This window comes from Sphaeramia orbicularis, chromosome 6 (assembly GCF_902148855.1).
Source record: "Sphaeramia orbicularis chromosome 6, fSphaOr1.1, whole genome shotgun sequence".
Lineage (NCBI taxonomy): Eukaryota > Metazoa > Chordata > Actinopteri > Kurtiformes > Apogonidae > Sphaeramia > Sphaeramia orbicularis.
This window is the reverse complement of record NC_043962.1, coordinates 15,551,934-15,573,836: the sequence shown is the minus strand read 5'-3', so window position 1 is coordinate 15,573,836 and position 21,903 is coordinate 15,551,934. Positions and strand designations below refer to the sequence as shown.

At 41.2% G+C, this 21,903-nt stretch overlaps 1 protein-coding gene across 2 annotated transcripts in view; it reads left to right on the top strand.

The window, feature by feature from the left end:
- The window catches only part of cecr2 (CECR2 histone acetyl-lysine reader), a 37,203-nt gene extending 18,642 nt beyond the window's left edge, over positions 1-18,561 (top strand). Inside the window, exons 4-19 of one of the 2 annotated variants that reach the window (XM_030135972.1) lie at positions 2-129; positions 334-417; positions 2,275-2,333; positions 2,461-2,621; positions 7,264-7,353; positions 7,563-7,713; positions 8,607-8,736; positions 8,827-8,864; positions 8,959-9,050; positions 9,175-9,301; positions 10,034-10,410; positions 10,566-10,706; positions 12,115-12,925; positions 13,495-15,487; positions 16,161-16,232; positions 16,402-18,561. In XM_030135972.1, the coding sequence (XP_029991832.1) occupies positions 2-129; positions 334-417; positions 2,275-2,333; positions 2,461-2,621; positions 7,264-7,353; positions 7,563-7,713; positions 8,607-8,736; positions 8,827-8,864; positions 8,959-9,050; positions 9,175-9,301; positions 10,034-10,410; positions 10,566-10,706; positions 12,115-12,925; positions 13,495-15,487; positions 16,161-16,212 (4,434 nt within the window). In that variant the 3' untranslated portion in view covers positions 16,213-16,232; positions 16,402-18,561. Of the gene's footprint in view, position 1; positions 130-333; positions 418-2,274; positions 2,346-2,460; positions 2,622-7,263; positions 7,354-7,562; positions 7,714-8,606; positions 8,737-8,826; positions 8,865-8,958; positions 9,051-9,174; positions 9,302-10,033; positions 10,411-10,565; positions 10,707-12,114; positions 12,926-13,494; positions 15,488-16,160; positions 16,233-16,401 lie in introns of both variants that reach the window. The other variant, XM_030135971.1, reaches the window with a different exon arrangement.
- Positions 18,562-21,903: the final 3,342 nt, after the last annotated feature.

The following is a 21,903-nucleotide window of genomic DNA, read 5'->3' as shown; positions in this document are numbered from 1 at the left end:
GGGACTGGATGCTGACAGTCTGAGGGTGGAACCTCTGGGGCAAGATGGAAATGGAGCCCTCTACTGGTATTTTTATGGCACTCGTATGTATAAAGAAGAGCCAGTCAAAAGAAAAGCTGAGAGAAACAGGTAAATACCATTGGGCTCTGCATTCTCTTTCTGTCCTGTACGATAACTTGTCATCGTGTTTTCTAACTAGTAGTAAGTGGCGCTTTGACAGCTGTTTACAGGCCCTTTAAAGGATAATTATAGAGCCCTGTTGTTGCTAATTACCCTTGTTAAAAGGCTGTAATTTTAAAGAGTTCCTTCTGTTTCACGTTGTTCCTCCAACAGCGAAAGCCCTGACCGGACTTTGCCAGAGAAGAAGAAAAGAGGGCGACCACCAAAGAAGAAAAGGTTGGAAGACCCTCAGCTAAGGTTAAAGAACATTTTTGTTTGTTGTCAGTTCCAGAAGTCTATTTCAGAGATCTGCTGACGTGACACACAGAGCTGTACAGGTGTTGAACAGATGGACTGCTTATGTCAGAAGAATGCAGGCATTTAACTGGCACAGCAGCCCCCATGCTGTGTTTGTTACCAGCTATCTTATCTGTCTTTAAAGTAAGTGTAGAAGTGCAAAAAGGTTTGAGATTAAAGATTTTTGCAGTAACCATCTTTTCCATTGATAACGGCTGAGGATGGTTCTTCAACGCTCTTGAATAATTGCTCACATATGCTGAGCACTTGTTGGTTACAGCTGATCCCAAGAGGTCTCAGCTGAGTTTAGGTCCAGTAACAGTGGAGGCCAGGTCATGTGACACAGCACTCCATCACTGTCCTCATTGGCCAGAGAGCTCCTATATAGCCTGGGGGTGTGTTTTGCAACAGTGTCCTGTTGAAAAACAAATGATGGTCTCACTAAGCACACGCCAGATGGAATGGTGTGGTATCCATGATGGGTTAAATGGGCCTTGAATTCTGAATATATCACAGACAGTGGCCTTCCTTATGCAGATACCAGGTCACCTTCTCAGCATCTCATGAAATTTTTTTTTTTTTTTTTGGTCTTTTCTTGTTGGTGTTCCACCCTAGAGCTGTTTGACCTTAAGCATTAGATTCATGCAATTTCTTTGTAACAGCTGGTGCATGGTTGTGTCTGCTACTTGATCTCCCAAGAGCATTCTCCTCTGAGGTGCTGTTAATTGTTGATATCTGTCACCGGAAACTCTTCTGCAGAAAAGATAATGCTTGGTCTTAAGATCCGGTTTCTGTAGAAAAAGTGTTCAATTATGTGGATTGATTGACCCTCAAGCGTTAAATGACAGGGTTCCCGCGAGGCCTTAAAAAGTTTTCAATATACAAATCCGCATTTAATACCTTAAAAAGTCTTTAATAGGTATTAAATTTGATATGGTTGGTCTTAAGTTATGTTGCCATAAACTTGTTGGCTGTATTGTGTTTAAATGTGTCTGGGAAATGTCCAAGCTGCAAAGAAAGTAACGTTGGTCTACTCATTTCCACGCGTTCCAACCGGACAATTTATATTGAAATTAGGAACCAATTATCGCTAACTTTGCAGAACATTCAGCCCAACACATGTGCGGCTGTTAGTCACGCAGCATCACCCAAGAAAGCTGACTTTAGGAACTTTAAGGGATGGCTTGCAAGTGAAAAGTAATCATGGGGAAGTGCAAATTTAATAATGCATGGTTGGGGGAAAAATTATTCTCGACCTGGTTGAAATGAGAAGAAGAGAAGAAATCAGTTCAACTCAGAACCATGGGAATCAAGACGTTGGAGTAAATAAATGCATTTTTTTAAATTCTAGGAGTCACGAATTTTTGCAAATTTGGCCGTGTAATAGGGTGCAAAATGGGCATTAAATTCAGTTCTAAGTAGTCTTTAAAAGGGCTTAAGAAGTCTTAAATTTAACTTGTGGAAACCTGTAGGAACCCTTAAATGAGCAATGGACTAGTCTTTTTACAATAAAACACATTTTGCTTTGTTTAGACTTTGTTTGCTTAATACTAATTCCATTTTGTTGTTTTTATAGTTTTAGTATTGTCTAAAATGTAGAAAATAAACTCAAAGATAATTGTATGAGAAGGTGTGTCTAGAATTTTGGCCGATAATGCAGGTTTTGAGCTGTCGGTGCAAGATGTAAGAAGCTGACTCTAATGCCCTAAATGTATTGCGGTTATAGAAGCATTTTATTGAGTGCACAACTAGTTTTAATTGTTTTGAACTTGGAAGTTTTTGCTCTGGTATTCAAATAGGGGGCTTTATGTCTTACAGCGATACAGAAAGTGACACGAAGACAGAAAATGGACTGGATGAACCACCCCCTGACACAGGTGAAAAGATCTGTAAGTAATGAATTAGCAGCTTATTTTTATGAAGATTTAATTGGCTCTCCACTTCCTTCCCACTCATTACCCTTTTTATCGTCTGTCTAATGTCTGTGTCCTTTGCCTTTCCCAGGCCGTAAGCGAGGCGCCTGGTCCCTTGTGTGTGATACAGAGGAACAGTGGGTCAGTCTGGCAGAAAGCATCAAGGACAAAATCTCCCCGCAGGACCGCCACCTCTACCGTGTCATCAGCCAGAATTTCCTGCCCGAGATCAGCAGCATGATTGAGCACAAGGTCAGACACCAAAGAGACAATACCAGTAACTTTTACAGCAGTTCATGTCATTTGTGTGTCTCCTGTGCGTCAGCGTGATGTAAATTGTGCAATTTGAATGTCACTACAGCTGCTATAAAAAGCAATGTGACTAAAAACAAGCCTAGACAACAGTGGGCACAGTGAGGAGGACACAAAGAGCGAGTATGAAAGAAGTACATTTTATGTTTTTGTGTAACTTTTTTTTTTTTTTAACAGTGCCACTATATTTTGTTATAAACTGAATTTAAAAAAAGAATTCTATATGAAATGGGAGTGATTAACATCTTCTCTCATGGTGTATATATGATGTCATTTAATGTCACTAATTATATTGCAATACAGAGCTGGAACACGGTGGAACGCCCATACAAAGACTGCTGCCTCAAATTTCTATGCCACGTAAAAGACTGCAAAGCACCGAATTCCCCAAAATATCCCTTTTTAAAGAACAAGATTTACAACACAATGATATGACAATGATATGAATGAAGGACTTTTTTTTTTTTTAATTATCTTTTTATAATTTTTTCAGGTAGCATTTTCTAATCATCACGTTACATCATGTATATAACGTCTACATATGTAAAGAAAAACAAACAAAAACATACTCATACAGGAGAGCAATGACAGAAATAGCAAAAATATACACAGTAACCTACAACAGAGTTAATGGGAGATAACAAGTATTTTTCCCATTCTATTCTTTCCCTCCAGAAACCCTTTTCCCCTGCATAAGATTAACACCGAATATTTAAGAAGGAAGGACTTTTAATACGAATCAGTCAACATGTTTCTGTAATTACACAATATGTATTATCATATTCATGGTTTTCCCTTGGTTTTCAAAGGGTCAGTGCTGTCTGGGTAAAAGGACTTCCCTTTCTCACCTAAGTTTGTGAGAGTTTTACATACTTCTGGGCCGTAGTTATTACAGTACCTGCTGAGAAAGAGCACATAATGAATAAACATAAAAAAGCATGCTTCTTTAGCAAACAGTACTTTCAATACAAAGTATTAGATCTGAGAAAAGACAGCTCTGATATGTGATGCTCTCGACAGTGATTTTAAGTTAATTTTGCTTAATTTTGACTTGCATACTGCACATAAGAATTATAAAAAGTAGAGAAAACCCTGATAATGCACAGCTCTGTATGCAAACATCTCTGCTATTGTTAATGATATTATAATAAGCTTGTCAGTGCTGATACGTGAACCACTTAGTGTTGTGTACATTATTTACATTTGTCACCACAAACAACACAGACTGTATTTGAGCCTGTTACACACAGGGTTGGTACAGGTGTTTGAAATCCTCGAAAATGCTTGAATTTGAGTGTTGTGTTTTCAAGGTCTGAAAAGTGCTTGAATTTTAGTTTAAGTGCTTGAAAGCACTTGCAGTTATTAATCTTATTTATTTATTTATTTTTAATATTAACTCTGCCAGGTTAGATAACAAGCCAGAGCTTCTTATAAAGAGGTGATACGTTTTTAATTAATTAATTAATTTAATAAAACTTTATGCCAAAAAAGAAAATTCCCAGGTCCTTTCAGGTCGACTCCAGGTACATTTTCATCTTAATCTTTGTCTTGATGCGAATGTGTCTGAAGAAGGCCAATATTGTGATAAAAAGCAAAAAAAGTATATTTATTTCTGTAGATGTGTGTTTTGCCCCAGTGATAAGGGGCTGGGCTGGAAAAATTTGAAAATGACCCTTGAAAGTGCTTGAATTTGACCTTGAAAAATGTGTATGAACCCTGTACACGTCAGTTCTTTTAAGATCCTTTATTCCTCCTCTTTAGTATTTTGTTGGATCGTGGACGCTCTACTTCAGTCCGCCTATTCTACAGCTTTCCCTGTTAAAGTCGGTCTGTTCTTGTGATTAATTCTGCACACGAGCTTGCCCGAAGCCCTAAATGCTGACTGTGCTCTCGTGCTAGATTGATAGAATGATTGCACAGGTTCTGTCGTCATCTTTTCACAGTATGGATTTGGCCATGCTTTGGGCATTCCTCTGTCATTATCTTAATTGGAAATCAGTGTTTAAAAGTCAGAGGGAGATGTTAAATATATCATTTGACCTTTTTAGAGCAAACGTGAGTCAAAGCATCACTACCCACTCAAGTTTTTTTTCCACTGATTCGTAGACTTTACTGTGGAATCCGTTGCAGACTCTCCCTGGTTAGTAAACGCTACAGCTTGTCAATCTTCTCCCCTCCCTTTTTATAAAGATGGCTGAGCTCTTTCCACCTCTGTGATTTATAACAAGGCTGACTGTTTCTATGGAAACCTTCTCAGCCTTTTTCCATCACCATCAGCTGTAAAGCAAACAATCTTGTTGGCAGTTCGATGTCGGCAGAAGGGGTCACTACCTCGTCACAAATGGTCATTGGACGTCGGGGGGGCTTATCTCATCTTCCATCAACTATACACTAAGCCAGAGCATTCATACTCACCTGATACAATATAGGACATTCAAAGGGCCATCTGTCTTCAGCAGCTCAGACTTTCAGTAACCCACCCTGTTTCTTTACGATCAGTGCAACAGGCGAAATGCAGCTGCATTGTTTTTCTGTCTTATCGCACAGTCTTTTAAATTTGACAGTTTTGTGAACCATTCCTATTTTATACATGATCCTAATGTAGAAAAAGCATCTGAGTCTTTTCTTTGAGCACTGACACATTAACCAAAGGGAAGTGGATGCCTTTAAAGTTCTGCATATATGCAAATTACTATGTACCACTGATGTCGCCCAGCAGCAGGTCTTAATGAAATACCCTTTTTTCCTTCGTTACAAGTTCCTTATATCACCACATTCCACTGTGGTACTGTGCAAAGTCTGTCCTTGATTTAATGTTAAGGCTAACTTATCCTAAAGGAAGTTGTTATATGTCAAAGCTTCCAATATTCCTTCAGTTTATGTGAACAGCAGTGGAGTAGCATGTGCAAAGTAATATCTTATTGTCGATTTTACTACCGACACCTGAAAAGCCAAAGCTACTCAAATTTTACTGATGTGAAACAGAGAAAAACATCACGGCTCATTTGAAAAACTCTAATCAGTAAGTGTTTTTATTTTATGATGACTGACTGACATTATTTTACCATTAACAAAAAAAGTTGTGAATTTTCTGTTGATTGATGTTCCTTTTAATTACCTCTTACATTGTAAAAATAGGTTACACACACACTCGCTCAGAGGCTGTCTAGTTCTCCTAACTGTTTTGCGCATATCTGTATTTTACATAAAGTTAATATATATATATAAATGTATGTGTGTGTGGCCCGTATAAGTATGTCCAACACAGTGTGTGCAGCCTCTTGAATCTTGGTCTGCTCATGTCTCAGGCTGCTGTCACCAGCCATTTTCATAGGGCACTGACAGCAGGCAGGAGCTCACCTTGAGGCAGGATGGAGCCTCTTGAATGACAGCTCTGCTGCGCTGTAGCATTCTTTTTGACCTCTTCAAGTGGTGACACCAGAGGCACTCTATCTTGTGCACGTTCTTATGTGTGTGTTGGATTGAGGGGGTTGGTGCCATTGGTTGTGTAGAGAGGAACTGTGAAGCCCTTGGATACACGAGTACTTGACAGTAAGAGGTGGCAATAGGGAAGGAGGGGGAGTTGTATAAATCTATAGATGTTCTGTTTTAATTTCTTTTGTCGCTCTCTTCCATTTTATGCCACCCACATCTTCCGTCTTAATTTTCTTCATCACCCGCACATAAACCAAGGTTTCATGCAAGTCCTATTGCATTTTTAGGCCCACCCGTAGTTGTGTTTTATGGATGGCTAGAAGCCTGGCTGTAACACTTCGGTGCTGTCGGCTGCATCAGGCAGATAGTGATTCACAGTCCTTCCTCCTTGATGAACTCTGACATGAGCTGCAGAGGCCAATCCCTGATATAGACAGGCTTTCAAGGGATGTGCTCAGGGCTCTCTCTAAATGGCTTGTTCTCTTCTTTATCATGTGCTGCAACAAGACGTTTTATATGAGACCATCAGATAGTAGATTTGAGAACAAAACAAAACCCCTTTAAAAGTTTGACCATTATCTATCTCGTGTGTTATTATTTTGTTGTATAATTGACTAACTGTGCTGTGGAGTATGTTTTGTGCATTTGCTGAAGTAGACAGATTGCCTTTATGCTGCCACTTGCATTTCGTTCTCCATAGTTATTTCTTACATCTTTGTTTTTTCTCAGCTGAAGCTTTGCTATCACCTGTAGGAAAAGGTGGAGAAATGTAAGCAGCAGAGGAGAGAGCAGAGTCAGTAACCTCTCAATACTCGGCTCCTCCTTCAGGGAAACATAGAATTCCCAAAGGCCTGTCAGTGTGTTTGCTTATGTTTGTGACTTTTTCTGTGTCCTAAAGGGTCAATCTACAATTTGCTGATGTGTAAATTGGCCAAAGATGTAACCTCACACAGGGTACAGGTCTAAATTTAGTAATATTTAAATTAAAATGTGATGACAGTTACTGTACGGGTTGGATTTGATTTCAGTGACATAAACAATATCTAAACAGCCTCTATAAAAACAATCGGTCTTCATAAATGATAAATATGGATCTCAGGGGCTTTTTGCAGGCATTAGATTGATAGATTTTTTTTCTTCCGTACAGGAGCGGGAGCAGAAACAGAAGCTACTCGACCCAAATCCAGTTCGTGCATCACAACGTTTCACAGAAAAACACGTGATCCAGGAAGAGGAGGTATGTGTGTGTAGCATGTTCTGCTTTCAAAGTTCATCACCTTTATATAATGCATGTTCAGAAAACCTGCTTTGAGCCAACACAGCCACCGGTTAAACTGGCGCAATGCTGTTGTCTTTGTTGCTTCACCTGTTGATTTAGCTGAACATGATCCACTTAGAATTCTACATATTTGTCTGGACTAACAGGCTTTGTGTGTATTCACCCAGGACAATTTGAAGACCACAACAGAGGTTGAAAAGAAGAAAGAGGAAGACCTTGATAGGCAGGTCTTGCTGGCTGAGCAGAGACGAGAAGAGGAAAGGCTTCTGCAGGAAGAACGACAAAGAGAGAAGATGGAGAAAATCAAAGCAGTGGAAGGTAAGGTGGATGATGTATAGATTAAATTTAAAACTGTACTCTTGTGTACTTGTAAACCCCCTAGTGTAAAAAGTAATGATGGCAAATAAAAATGAAACTTGGTGCTGAAAGTCGCATATGAAGAAGCAGCAGTAATTTCACATTCTTTCATCAGCAACCTGTCAGGAGCAGGTAGGGGATCTTTTGTACTCTTCTTCTAACTCTGACATCAAGGGCAGGATGAATAGTGAAGGGCACCCCACGCACAGACTCTCGCATTGCTGCGGTTCGGCTCCCAACGGCTGAAAAATCTGCAGTAGCATAGCAGCACTTGAAGCCTTGTGATTTATGTGGAGTACACCAAGACTGTGAAAGGGAATGTTCAGGGCCTTTAATCACAGGATCACTTCTCTTTTTCTCTCTCCCTCTGATGTCATCTGTCAGGGGTTAATGAACTGCTGATTGTGCTTCAGTGGAGGAGCCTCATTAATGTATTATAGATGAACAGCAGGACCTGGCCTGCTCTCTGTGTGGATTGCATATGTGGATTCCTCCCTCAAACATCTTTAATCCACACGGCAGGGGGGCTGGCAGGCCTCTGCCTTTTATGTTAAAAGATAAAGCAATACATATGCACCCTTTCTGCTCTGCTCTGCCCTTTTGATCAACAGTTCCCAAAGAAAAGATGGCTGATGAATCGTTCCCTTTCTACTTAATGTAGCTGCTTCTGCCTCTCATGGCCAACGTCTGGTTTTCATTGACTCTCCTGAAAGCTTCACCGAACAGCTAGCAAAGTGTCAAGTGTAACGCAAGAGGCTGAAAAGCAATAAAAGCATTGTTTGCCTGCAGCCTCCAGGAACTGGTATTTCTGAAAAGTTGTTTGTTTTCTAATTGTCTGTAATTTTTTTGCTTAGAGCGAGCAAAGAGGAGGAAGATGCGAGAAGAGAAAGCCTGGCTGCTGTCTCAAGGGAAAGAGTTGCCGCCTGAACTCCTGAATTTGGAGCCTTCTTCTCCCATTCACCGCAAACGAAAGAATAAGGAATAGTATGTGGGCTTGAGCATTTGACTTTTACTTTGTGACTGAATAACTCAAGGATGTTCTATTGAAACACGTTCTCCTTTTTGGCATTTCAGCTATGACATTGACGATGACTATACTGCTTTATATAAAGGTATGCTGTCTGAAATGATTTTGAAAGCTTAATCAAAGTCCGCAGTTACAGTATGTCGTCTAATGCTCACTCTGATTTAATCCCTCTTCTCCAGTGCTCGAGGCTCTGAAAGCCCATAAAGATGCTTGGCCGTTTTTGGAGCCGGTGGATGACTCTTATGCCCCTAATTACCACGAGATCATCCAGGTACAAAATACTCCACTGATGACTAATGAGATTGCATTTATATGTGTATGCATAGGTGGTTAACGTCCCAAAAAATGTACTGAACTACAAATAACTTAGTGATTTGTCTTTCTAATTCCCTCAGACCCCTATGGACCTTTCTACCATTGAAAGGAAGCTCAATGATGGGGAATACGTTGCTAAAGAAGAATTTGTTGCAGATGTGAAGCTCATGTTTGAAAACTGCATGGAATACAATGGAGAAGATAGTGGTAAATGAATATATTTACACTAAAACTAATTAGTCCCACTACCATTTATACTGCACTTTGTTACCAGCACATCAATATCCAGTAGGTGTATTTTGTGAGAAAGAAGCACATGTATGCATTTCTGGAGGAACGGCAGGGGAGTGAGTGGGAGAGGGAGCAAAAGAAAGGGGGCTGGACTTGGTGCTGTGCTGGGGCCGGGGCCAGGACAGCCTTGACAGTGATTAATGGAGAGTGATTGAGCTGTGCTCCAGTGCTCAGGGGGATCTTAGCCCTCCAGTGCCAGAGAAACATTCCAGCCCCTAAGCCCGCTGTCTGGAGCCATCCATCCAACTGAATGCTCTCCCCAGGGATAGGGGGAGGAGAGTAGTAAGGGGGCCCAGGGTGGTGCAGGGGGTGGAGGAAGGGTTTGCTGAAGAAGGGGTCAATGTATGCCCTCTGACCTGGTCAGTCGGCCAGTGTTGGGCAACAAACAGAAAGCAAGTGTGTGTCTCTAGGTACATAGCATGCCTGTAGGCCTGCAGTGTTAGAGAAATGGAGTGTAGTGATGTGGTGGGAGTGTGTCTATAAAGGGGAGGGATTCACTTATACCACACATATGTCAGCTCTTATGGACTGTACATGAATGTATGTGCTAATATATGTGTTTTTATATGAGTGCTTTTGGTTTATAGGGTTGTAAAAGTGTACGTTTTATCACATCCATCACTGATAGTACTGTCCTTCTGTCCTCAGAGTACACTATCATGGCAGAATCTCTAGAAAGGTGTTTTAGCCGGGCTTTATTAAAACACTTTCCGTCTGAGGACGGTGACACAGATGAGGAATTCCACATCCACAAAGAAGACAAAGAGCGCAAGGACAAAAAGCGCAATCGGGGAAGTAAACATTCAGGGCCTGAAAGTCTGATTAAGGCCACTGAGCAGGCCCAACGTAAGCGAAACTCAGGGGGCCAGGGGAGCACACTCTCAGAGGAACAGGACAGCAAAATGGCTCGACCACTTCCTCCGCCACACTGGACCAATGGTCCCCCTCATCCACTCAGCCGGCCTCCAAGTCAGCAGCACATCCATGAAGGAGACATGAGGGGAATGTACCACCCAGGGCAACAGGTATCCAGAAGATTCAGGAAAGCTCTGCATAATGTTGACTTGAGTTGAATTTCTTCTGCATTTTTAATACTCATTTTTAATTCATCATGATGTTCTAAAACATTGAATAAACATTAGTTTCGTGTAAATGTTGACTATTTCTGTTTTTTTAACAGCTTCATCGTCCTCATGGTCCCCATGGTCCACACATGTATGCCCAAAGAATGGCCATGGATCCCCGTTTCCCCTACCCACCTCACATGCCATCACATGGAGACCCCAGCCTGAACCGTATGCCTCACAACTATAACATGCAGGTATATGAGTTACACTACACACTACATGTTGACTGTTTTTTTTTGTTTTTTTTTTTAAAACCTATTATACTACATCACTCTGGGAAATCAAGCAACAAATGGTCAAATACTCTGTGATGAAATTTGACTTTTTGCATACAGACAAAAGATGATTACACTTATATATCGCCCAAAAACTCAGCATTCCCCAAGAGAAATGTAATTCAAATGAATCTGGTTCTTTGCCATCATGACAATTAACTCTTTCGGTGCCAGACAGTTAAGGGGCTAATAAGCCTTAAAAGTGCCACAGAATTTGGCCATTTTTCAGTATTTCGCGTCGTTTTTATAATATTTGAAGAATCCTGCAGGAAACTGCTCGGTAACATCCGACCGATTGCTGATTAGATTCAAAACGCACCGGACGCAGCCGATTCATTATTGATCGTAATTTGCATAATTTATAATAATAATAATAATAATAATAATCTTTATTTATATAGCACTTTTCATACATTAAAAACTGTAGCACAAAGTGCTTTACATATCAGTTTAAAAATCAGTACCGCCCCCCACCCACACCCACCCACTCACCCGCACACACACAAACACACACACACACACACACACACACACACACATATACATGCAAACCCACAAGCTCACACATACTTAAGAAGACTGACTGAGCACGGGTAGACCAGAACAAAAATGTACAAGTAAAAGTAAAACATCAATTTAGGAGGCGCTGTCTCAGGGAGCCATCGGCACCAGGAGGCAGCAGCCGCCGACCCCGGCGACCAGGCACCAGCAACACAGCCCCGCATCCCAACTAGTGGGAGAGGGCCAACTGGGACCCCCACCCACCAGAAAGGAGTGGACCCCAGTGAGAGAAGGCGCCACAGCCCCCGGAGTCCACAGCCGCCCCCCGGCATGGAGGGCTCCCTCTGATGAAACACCGGAGAATAAGAAACATTAAAAAGATATAAAAATATTATTCGGTCGCGTGACCTCAAATTCCCGTCTGATTGGTCTCAAAAGGGGGACACAGAAAGAACGTCATCGAAATGTGAGAAAGAAATGGGGGTGGATGGTTTGTTTGTACACAAATATGGCGTGTTCTCCAAAGCCGATCTGATCGGGCCGTGGCACTTTAAAGGTTGTATTCGTAAAGCCGATTTAATCGGCCCATGGCACTGAAAGAGTTAAGAAATTAAGTTACTGGAGAGGACTAAATGCTAATTAGGTTACATAAATCCAAGAAAATGTTCTAAATGCTCCAATCTTCTATTAAGGAACATTGACAGGTGTACCTAGAGGAAAAAGTACTTGTAGCCTGTCCAAATTAAAGAACCATGCAATGTTGGTCTTCGTAAAACAAATAATAATAAAAACAACTAATTGTCTGATCATTTTATGTATTTCACAGCATCGCATGGTTGAAGGACATCACATGGGACCTCGGTATTCAATGGGCCCTGATCCCAACCAGATGCAGCCCGCACATCAGCATCATCACCGCTATATGGGTCCAACTCATGGTCCTTCTCTGGGTCCACGTCCGGTGGCTCTTCAGCCTGGACCTCCTCCTGAAGCCAGCATGTATCCATCCCACCAACGTCCAGAGGGTCACACAATGCACCCAATGGGCAACAGATTCCCAGGCCCGGAAGGACCACCACAGCACCACTACCCAGGCATGAGGGCTCCTGGTATGGGCCTACCCAACATGTGGAATGGCATGAACCACCAAGGTCAGGAGAGACCTACTGGGATGCGGATGCAGGATCCTAATGCAATGAACCAGCGCAACTTTAGTTACGGTGGAATCCCACCCCCAGTAGGGCATAAACCATGGCCAGAAGCAGCTGGATACCCCCACCCTCCTCCTAATGCCCAGTATCAAATGTCAGCAACAGTCAGCTCCCCCGGGCCCATGTCCTCGCGTCTCCCTGTACCCCATCCAGAGTCCTCTGGCAGGACACGCTTGGCTTCCATGCTGGAAAGCCCCGAGATGCTGGCCCTGCAGCAGCTGTCAGCCTCTTCTGGACCCCCTGCCGGTACTCCTCATCAACACATGGGCAACTTTCAGCAGGCTGGGCCCCCATCAGCAATTGGCAGCAACCCAGCTCACGCCTCTCAGCAGCCTCCCCCTGCCTCTGAAGTTCAGCTGCTGCATCCTGCTACAGACAATGGGCCAGACAGCCAGCCTTCCCAGCAGACAGACATGCAGCCTAAAGGTAGACCTGACCTTCTCTCCCAGCTTTTCACTGTCTCTGTTCTGCATGAAGGAACCCAAGCACTGTCTAACCTTTCTCTACATATAAGATTTCTTTGAAGACTATGGTGTCTCAGTCTGACTATTAGTGCACCCACTTCTTTGCCATTACTGAGTCATCTGCATTTTGTAAAAATGATTTCAATTATTTTTCACAGTAAGGGGCAAATTGAATATTCATGAGTTTAGTAACATAACTTGCTAGATGCTTTAAAGGTTTGTTCATGTAAATGTCAGCTTCCTCTAACACTGGGATAGTGACAATAGAGGCAGGGTGTCAGAATTTTAATCTGTTCAGTTCGTCATTTGTTAACTGGATACATAGTATAAAATGACACATCTCATGCATGATCTTGTTTTTAGTTGATCTCACTTCATGTTTATTAAGTCTTTTCCATTAGTTGTGATGCAGTATTTTGTCTTGATTAAATAGTGCTCTAACATTGCTTTTATACTTATAGTAACATGTTTTCTTCATCTCCCCTTATTCTTTTATGCTATTTTCTGTCTCTGTGTTGTTCATGGTAACAGGATCAAGATTGGAGAACAAAATGGCCCCAAAAAGTACTTCTGACGAAGCTTTATCACGCAAAACCACTGTTCCAGCCAACCAAGGGCCTACCACTATACCCACAGGACACCAAAGTGGTCTAGCAGAGGAAATGCAGAGTCCCCCAAGCCCTCACTTGAGCAGATCACAGGAGAATCTGCCTGGACCGAGGCAGGGTTCAATGGAGGGTCACAAGCAGGATGTTGATGGCCAAGAACAATCTGCGAGCCACTGTCCCCCTCAACACCATAACATGACCATGACCTCACCCCACTTCAACTCATCTAACAACAATTCCACTGGTCCCACTCTACCAAAACCTCCTCAGCACATACAGAACACTCCTCCACACAAAGTCCCAAGTCCTTTACATCCTCAGCAGAGTCAAATGTCAGAAAACAACATGCCACACATGGAAAACACACGTAAACAAAATGAACATCAGCCAAACATCCCAAAACAGCAGCAGCCTCCAGCACCTGAGAGCTCCCCCAAACAGAACACACAGCAACACCATTCTCAGAGTCAGCTACCTCAACACCAGTATCCCCAAAACTCTCCACAACGCCCACCACAGAACAGTCCCATGCAAATGAGGCTACTGAGTAGTACACAAGGAGCCCAGCCTGGACCCCCTCAGCCTGCCCCTTTTACCTCTTTGCCCCCTAGCCACCCTGCTCCACTGTTACTGTCCCAGCCTAGCCCAGCAGACCAGGGAGATCAAAGACCTAGTGAGCCTACAAGTAGGCCAGACACAGAAGGCGCTGCAGGTCCCTCACAGCCTAACATGGTGAAATCTGGGCCTCTAAATGGAATTTATAAACACCAGGCTTTTAGCCCAAATCACCAAACCCAGCTTGTGGGTACAAACTCAGCTCCAAGAGGGCCGGTCCCTGGTCACAATCCTGCCATGCCTCCTCACTCCCAAGGCCAAGTAAATGGAGCTGTAGGTTCGTATGCCATGGGTAGCATATCACATGGACAGTATAACCAGCCAAACAGACCTACGACTCAGTCTGCTCACCACCCATTCCACAGTCAGGCATTTAACCCCCTCCACAACCCAGCTCAGCACCCTGCATACCACCAACAGGAAGGGACCGCCTACTCCTATCACATGTCAAGCCAACAGCACCCTCAGGCCCATCCTAACATGTACCAGGCTCCTCAGTTCCAGCAGCAACATTACTACCCACAACCACATCCCCAGGGTCCAGCCCATAATCAGGCCAATAGCAGAGGTGGTTATCCTCCAGAGGACTGGCATCGGTCTCAGTACCGCCCCCGCCAGCCAATGCCGCCCAACGCTTACCTACCTGTAGCCAGTGCCAGAGGCTCTAATCAGTCAAAGGACAGCAGTGTGTCCCCACTGGGTTCTGAGGGCTCTAGTGCTGGCTTGGTGTCCCCTGGCCCAGTATCAGAAGCAGGGCCACATTCCGAGGGCCCAGAGGAGGGACCGCGGGAGGGCAGGGAGCATGCAGGTCGAGGTAATGGCAACGTTGGTAGTCCAGCAAAACATACTGAGGAGAGGTCGGAGCAACCTGACAGCCCTAAAGAAATCCTGGACCTCGACAGCCATAACGCCGCTGCCCGTCGCCGTAGCACCCAGCTACCTCAACACCAGCACCCACCCGTCTCAGCTGCACACATGGCATCTGGCTTCATGTATGACCCTCGCGCTGTTCACCCTGGGATGCAGCAGGGTGGCATTCCCCCACCTCACATGATGTCTCATGCTCGAGGCGTTGGAAATGGGAGCCCTTACCCTGACCAGCCTTACCCAGATCCTGGACGTTACACTGCTCAGAGACCTCACCCACACCTGATGGAGGCGCTGCAGCGGCCTCAGCAGCTGCCCTACTCCCCAGGTCAGACACGCATGGTCATGTACCGACACCCTCGGCCTGGTGGGCACTTTCAGGGCATGATGGTTCAGCAGAGAGGCCTGCCACCAGAACACTTTCCACACCCAGGGTAAAGTGGCCTCTTAATTCATGTTCAGTTTATGCTTTGGAAACTGACATTCCTGTCTTTTTTATGTTAAGTTACCATTTTTAATTTGAGCTTTGATGTCAAAATTCCACAAACTTTATTAACTGAACAATGAACTGTCATTTATTATTATTATTATTATTATTTACAGTTGGAAAAAAAATGACAGCAATAAAAGTCTGTTTTTTTCACACCTATAGTTTGTTTGCTCTGGTCCAAACCCCATTGACTTTATAAACTTGGAATATTTTGCCCTTTGATTCCCTTTCACATGTAAATGGAATTACTGCAAACAACAGGAGAACATTCACTCCATTTATATACTGTGTCTCGGGGGGGGCAAACAACTTATTACAAGAAGATGCTCTCCCAGGTTATTACATATTGTTGTGAAAAAAATATTGGTTAGGGACCTTGGTGCATTGCATGGTTAGCTGCTACTACTTCCACCACTACAAGCAGTGGTACTGTAGTAGTACTGTGAATCTTTCAGAGTATACCCTGCAGTGCTGGTGAGGTTGTTTTGATCCTCAAGATAATGTAATGTAAGATAGTGGTTTAAGTTGTCAAATTTGTCAGCCTTTGTTGAATGTCAAGTTGTTAGGATTTTACTGCAGAATTGCATGTTCCTTACATGTTTCTCTTTTTGTTGCAGTCAACAGATGACGGCTGCACCAGGCGGCCCTGGGAGTAAACAGGGAGTGTGACAAACACCAATAGGATTAGAGTGAGTAAAATACTTTTTGTTTCTTTCAGTTTCCTGTATCATGTTCTCTTATAATTATCTGCTTTACATACCTTAACAACCTGATTATTTAATGTCATAACACCATGTTGTGTTGGTTATAAGTATGTTAAAATTCTAGACATTTGAGCAGATGTTCCTTTTCTTTCAGGCCTATTATCAAAGATGTCAGCATGCTGGCGACACTGAAAGACACAGCGGAGAGAAAACTGTTTGGGTGTCATTCGGTTTCAATTACGTGTTTTACTGATTTGTCTTTTTTTACACTGTACAAAAACCTTTTGCCCACTCAAGAATTCAAGTTCAAACATAATGTGAAAATGTTGTTGAGCCTTGGAGGACCATCGATTTTGATTTTCTTGCCGTTCTCCTCATAGAGTTCAAAGCACAGGGTCAGTCCATTAAAATTGCTCTGTGGAAATGGTAGGAATTCACTGACATGCTGAAGAACTCAACATCGGAATTTGCCTTAAAGAACACTGGGCAGGCCCTTCTTCATTGTTTGGATGGACTCAAGTGATAACATCTTAATTGAGCCGCTGAACACTACCGATCTTTCCTGTTTTTTGCTGTAGTGCTAGATGGAGCTGTTACTCCACGGATAGAACTACAGAGAACTGTGATGAAGACGAAAAGGATCTGTCATTTTTACTGTTTTTTTTTTTGTTGTTGTTGTTTCTACTATATAATTAACTCAGGTGTAGAAAAGGAGGTACTATGAGACTGTCACCCAAACCCAGTCAACTCACAGGCCCCTTGCAATTGCCTTGTTTTTACTTTGTGAATGTATGTGTGAATGTGTTGGTGATGAGGTGAGCGCAGCGTGGTGGCTGCTTGTGAAAGGATACAAACACTGATTATCTGTCTGAAGCATAAACCGTCCTGACAAAGGCCCAGTTACTGTTCATAGCCACCCCAACTCAAAGTGTTTCTCATGCTCTGGAGGAAACACAGAATATGCATCTTTCAAAGCTGCCTTCATGGTTAAGAATGTCTTTGACTGGCAGAGACCGGCACAGACACAGCACTGTGTGTGTCCGACTATACCCGGCTCTCTGTTATGCACTATGGATTTTGGGAGTCTAGACATCTGGAGTTAAGTGGCCTTGCATAGTCTTTATTTATGAAAATTATAAAAACAAGCAAAAAACACGGAACGAGAAGGTGCAACCGGAGGTTTTCCTGGACACCCGTTCTTATTCTGTGGTTTTTATTTGTAAATTGAAGATGAGTAGATGAGTACCGATGACGTCAAAACTATGAATTAACTGCAGTGAGCAAAAGCGGCTGTCCATACTTTTTTCTCACTACTGAACATAACGTTGATGTCTTCAGTTTTCATCTGCAATATAGAAAACAGAAGCAAAGAAACAACCCTCCATTTTAAAGACTTACCTCTTGTCCCTGAGAAGGGAAATCTGTATTTCTCAGGCGGTAACATGTCCTGCTTGCTGGTATATGCACATACACATAAAATCCTGCTGTTGTTTCGGTAACCCTTCCTTTTACAGTCCCTTAATTATAACACAGTGAGTATAACTTAAATGATAGTTTATGGTCAGGTCAATACCACGCTTTGATAAGAGGGTAAATTCAGAGAAACTATGGCTGAAACACTTAGAAAAACATCCATAATTATGCTCTAGTTCAAATTTCATTAATCGTATATGGTTCAAATTAATTGTAAATGCATAAGAAACAGGATAGTTGACTTAAAATCATATTGAAGGAGTCACAGAGCTGCAGATTCAGCTTATTTATATATACAATAATGTGCCTGTGGGAATGTAGACTTTTTTCAGCTTGACTACAGTGATAAGATTAATTTATGGCCAATAGTGAAAGTGTTTTGTTAAATTTTTAATTAATTATTTCTGCCCTTAGCTGGTCACAACACAACGGTACTTAGAGATGGCGGGTAATTATTGGAGGTTTTTCTAACTACTAAAGCTGAAGTTTCACCGTATTTAATTGCTTATTTTTCAGGGGTAATTAATCACATTATGGGGTAATTATTCATCAAATCCACGACTAAAAGGAAGGATTACCGTTGTTTCTTGAAGTGAGACATTTTTGCATTCCACCTACTATTTTTTTTTTCTGTCCCTCCCTTTGCATGTTAGCTTTTTTGAGTGGTTCCTCATCCCCACATCAGTGTACAAAAATGTTTCCTCAGGGTGTACAGTTGCTATATACGGGTATTTTTCTGATTTATTCAAGAGTAAGAAAAGTGGGATTACAGCTGTGATAAATGAATCCGCTTTAGTTTATTCTGCATTAGTCGAATTCAAAAAAAAAAAGAAAAAAAAAAGGTTAGCACACTGTGAGTTGTCCTGTGAGACTTTTTTACCCTCATTTTTTTTTTTTTTTTTTTTTTTTTCCCCAGTTTCTTTAAAGTTAACCGGAAGCGAGGCTGATTGAATTAGCTGTTTGACATTCCTGATTATTTAAAACCTTTAGTCAACAGGACTGTTTTTGGGCTTTTTTTTTTTCCCCCTCCTTCCTTCTTTCTGCCAGTGTGTTTTCTCTGATGTGGACATTTGGAGGTTTTTTTTCCCCTCTGTTCTATCATATCAACGTTGCACATGTGAGCCCCACTTGTGCGGTTTAGCGATGGCAGCAAATAAATCTACCTCATCGGGCCAGTTAGTGGCCTCTACGGAGTCCCTACACCTCTTCTTCTCTTGTGGGTCAAACTGATTGTGATCTGCAGTGATGTTAAGTCTTGTTGGTTACGGTGCTGACTGACATCACTCAAATGTCATCATGCGATTGTCAGTTTGTCACCGAGAGACCACAGGTGTTCTGTAAATGAAACAATCCTTTTAAGTGTACGCTATCTTTTGAATAAGACAGGATTTTAATTGCCTTGTCTTTTTAAGTCATCGTTGGATTACGATAAATTGCGATATCATACACGTGTATGACGATGAAGTCTGTATGTTGGTCTTGAGTTGTACAGATTGCATGCCATCCTGCCTGCAGGTTGTTAAAACTACACAGACTGAGCTGTATTCCAGTCTAGAGTCTTCAATAGGCTGCATAGGATTGGCCACTGTTATCATGTCCTTAGTAATATGTTCCTAAGGCATTTTAAGAAAATATGTGAGGAAGAAACAGAGGAATAGGACAGTACTAGAAGCTGTGAGACTATTTTTTTTTTGTTCAAATAGGGAAATATCTCGGTAATTAGTCGGCCTGTTTCGGAGGTAGTGTGTTCATTTGTTGCTGTCTAATGTATTAAGGACAGTGTTGTTTGTAATGGTGTGCGAGGTTGTGATGCTGTCTGTGGTGTACAGGTGTGTGTGAGTGTGTATGTGTGTTTCTGGTGCGTGGAATCAGCACCAGATGTTTGGACGAGCGCATTCAACTCTCAGTTTATTCTGCTGTCATCTCTGCACTAGTGAAACGAACCATTTAGACGTGATTAAATGTGAATCATATTTATTTGCTCCTTTTAAGAATTTTTGTACATTTTTGGACTTGTTTTAATATAAATGTGGTGTCTGTTTCTTTTCTTTTTTTTTTTTTTTTTCCTTTCTCGACGCTGTTTTTCTTGTTTTTGAACAGATGTCTTTTACCTCGGTGGCATTGACAAAAGACCTGTATGCTTCATTTTAAAGTGACGTTTACAAGTTCTTATCTGACTGACATAGATTATTTTGGAAACGGATTGGAGTATTTTCTATACTGTACGTTTCTTAGAAATAAATAACTTTTCTTGAAACAATTACGTGTTTGTCCTAAACATAAAACATGACTTATTTTGTTCTCTGTTTTGACCACTTGTCTTTGATGAAAATCATGCTTAATAAATACATAGAGCCAATACTATCTTTACCACGTTAGTTGGAAAGTAATGAAAGTATAAGCCAGTTTAACTAAACATTAACAGCCAGTTGTAATGAACAGCACTGCAGATTAGAGGAGCACTGGACCTCATCACCTTACCTTTATATAGCACTTAAGTTCTTTTTACCACCCTCTACAATTTCTGCTTTCACTTTTCCTTTACCCTCAACTTCATGTTTCATTTCCTTATTTGCAAGCACCTTCACCTCAGTGCACAGCTCAGGGGCAAAGATGAACTTAGTTTTGCATGTTACCTAGTGTGATTTGGTTCCATAAAATACCCTGATAAAAATGAAAATGAACAAAGCATTGACTTATTTGTTCAAGGCAACATTAAGACATTTACTTTTAATATATGAAATGTTTATTCTTAAATATTTAGGGAAATTGGAGTTTAGGTAAATGCATTCTGACTATAGCACAGGTGTCAAACATGCGGCCTGGGTGCCAAATCCGACCCTGGGGATGAATTTGTGAAATGCAAAAATTACACTAAGATATTAACAATCCTTTTAGTTCAGGTTCCATATTCAGACCAATTCAATCTCAATTGGGCGGGACCAGTAAAATACAACCATAATAACATAAATAATGACAACTTCAAATTTTTCTCTTTGTAAATGTAAATATTTTCATGTATTTACACGAAAACAAAGATTAATTTTGCAAAAAATGTGAATGACCTGAAAAAGTATGAATAACCTGAAATGTCTTAAGAGAAGTAAGTCAAATTTTTAACAATATTCTGCCTGCTACTAAATATTCTATGTATTTGTAAATCCACTGTGCTCTGTAAGTTATAATGTACATGTGTAAATGATAAACTGAGGCAGAATACTGTTAAAATTACACTTATTTTTTCAGTTTGCTCATGTAATTCACATCTTTTCAAAGGATAGTTTGTAGCTGTAAACCTTTTCATAATGTAAATTTACTTTTTTCACTCTAAAACATAGAGAAAAGTTTGGAGTTGACATATAATATAATAATATATAAATTTTACTGGTCCAGCCCACTTAAGATCAAGTTTAGTTGAGTTTGGCCCCTGAACTAAAATGAGTTTTGACACCCCTGAACTACAGTATTTACTGTATAATCAACCCTATGTGTTTTGTTTTGCTTTCTTCCTTTCACTCTTTCTCTGCATGTTTTCTTTCTAACATTTTAATCATAGTTACTCTGTTCATATCACATCAATCTGCAGCAACCTGAGGGGACACAGATTTTCGAATATAACACTGTAGTTTTAGTTTTGGTCTTTTCATAGATTACTGTTATATTTTAGCTGTTCCCTCTGAACCAGCATTAACCCTTTCTTGCATGAATTATTAGAACCTTAGTCAATATTTTGTCTTGAGTGATTTTATTTTTAAGCATGTGAAAAAAAACAAAACAATGCAATTGAAAATTTTTTTAATGAACCTATTTTTCATGGAGTTACAAAAATGTCCACTCAACTGGACACCATGCATTTAATTTTTGAGGCAAAGAAACATGTATTTAAAACTCATCATCAGAAAGTGATATACTGTGTGAAAAATATGAAATCAAAACATTTTTAATGCCGCTAATTGCTAAATTGCTAAAGTTTTCTCACACTTTATTATACTCTAATACTTATTACTCATTTCATGGAGATAATATCCTCCTGAGACCCAGGAAATTGACAGTTTTAGCTGTTGTACATTAAAAAATAGTCTTGATTGGAAACTGCATAATACAACAGTTTTTTCAGATACATTTTAAAAATTATTTTTATTTATTGATTGATTTTTTTTTAATGGAATGTCCTTTGCAATGC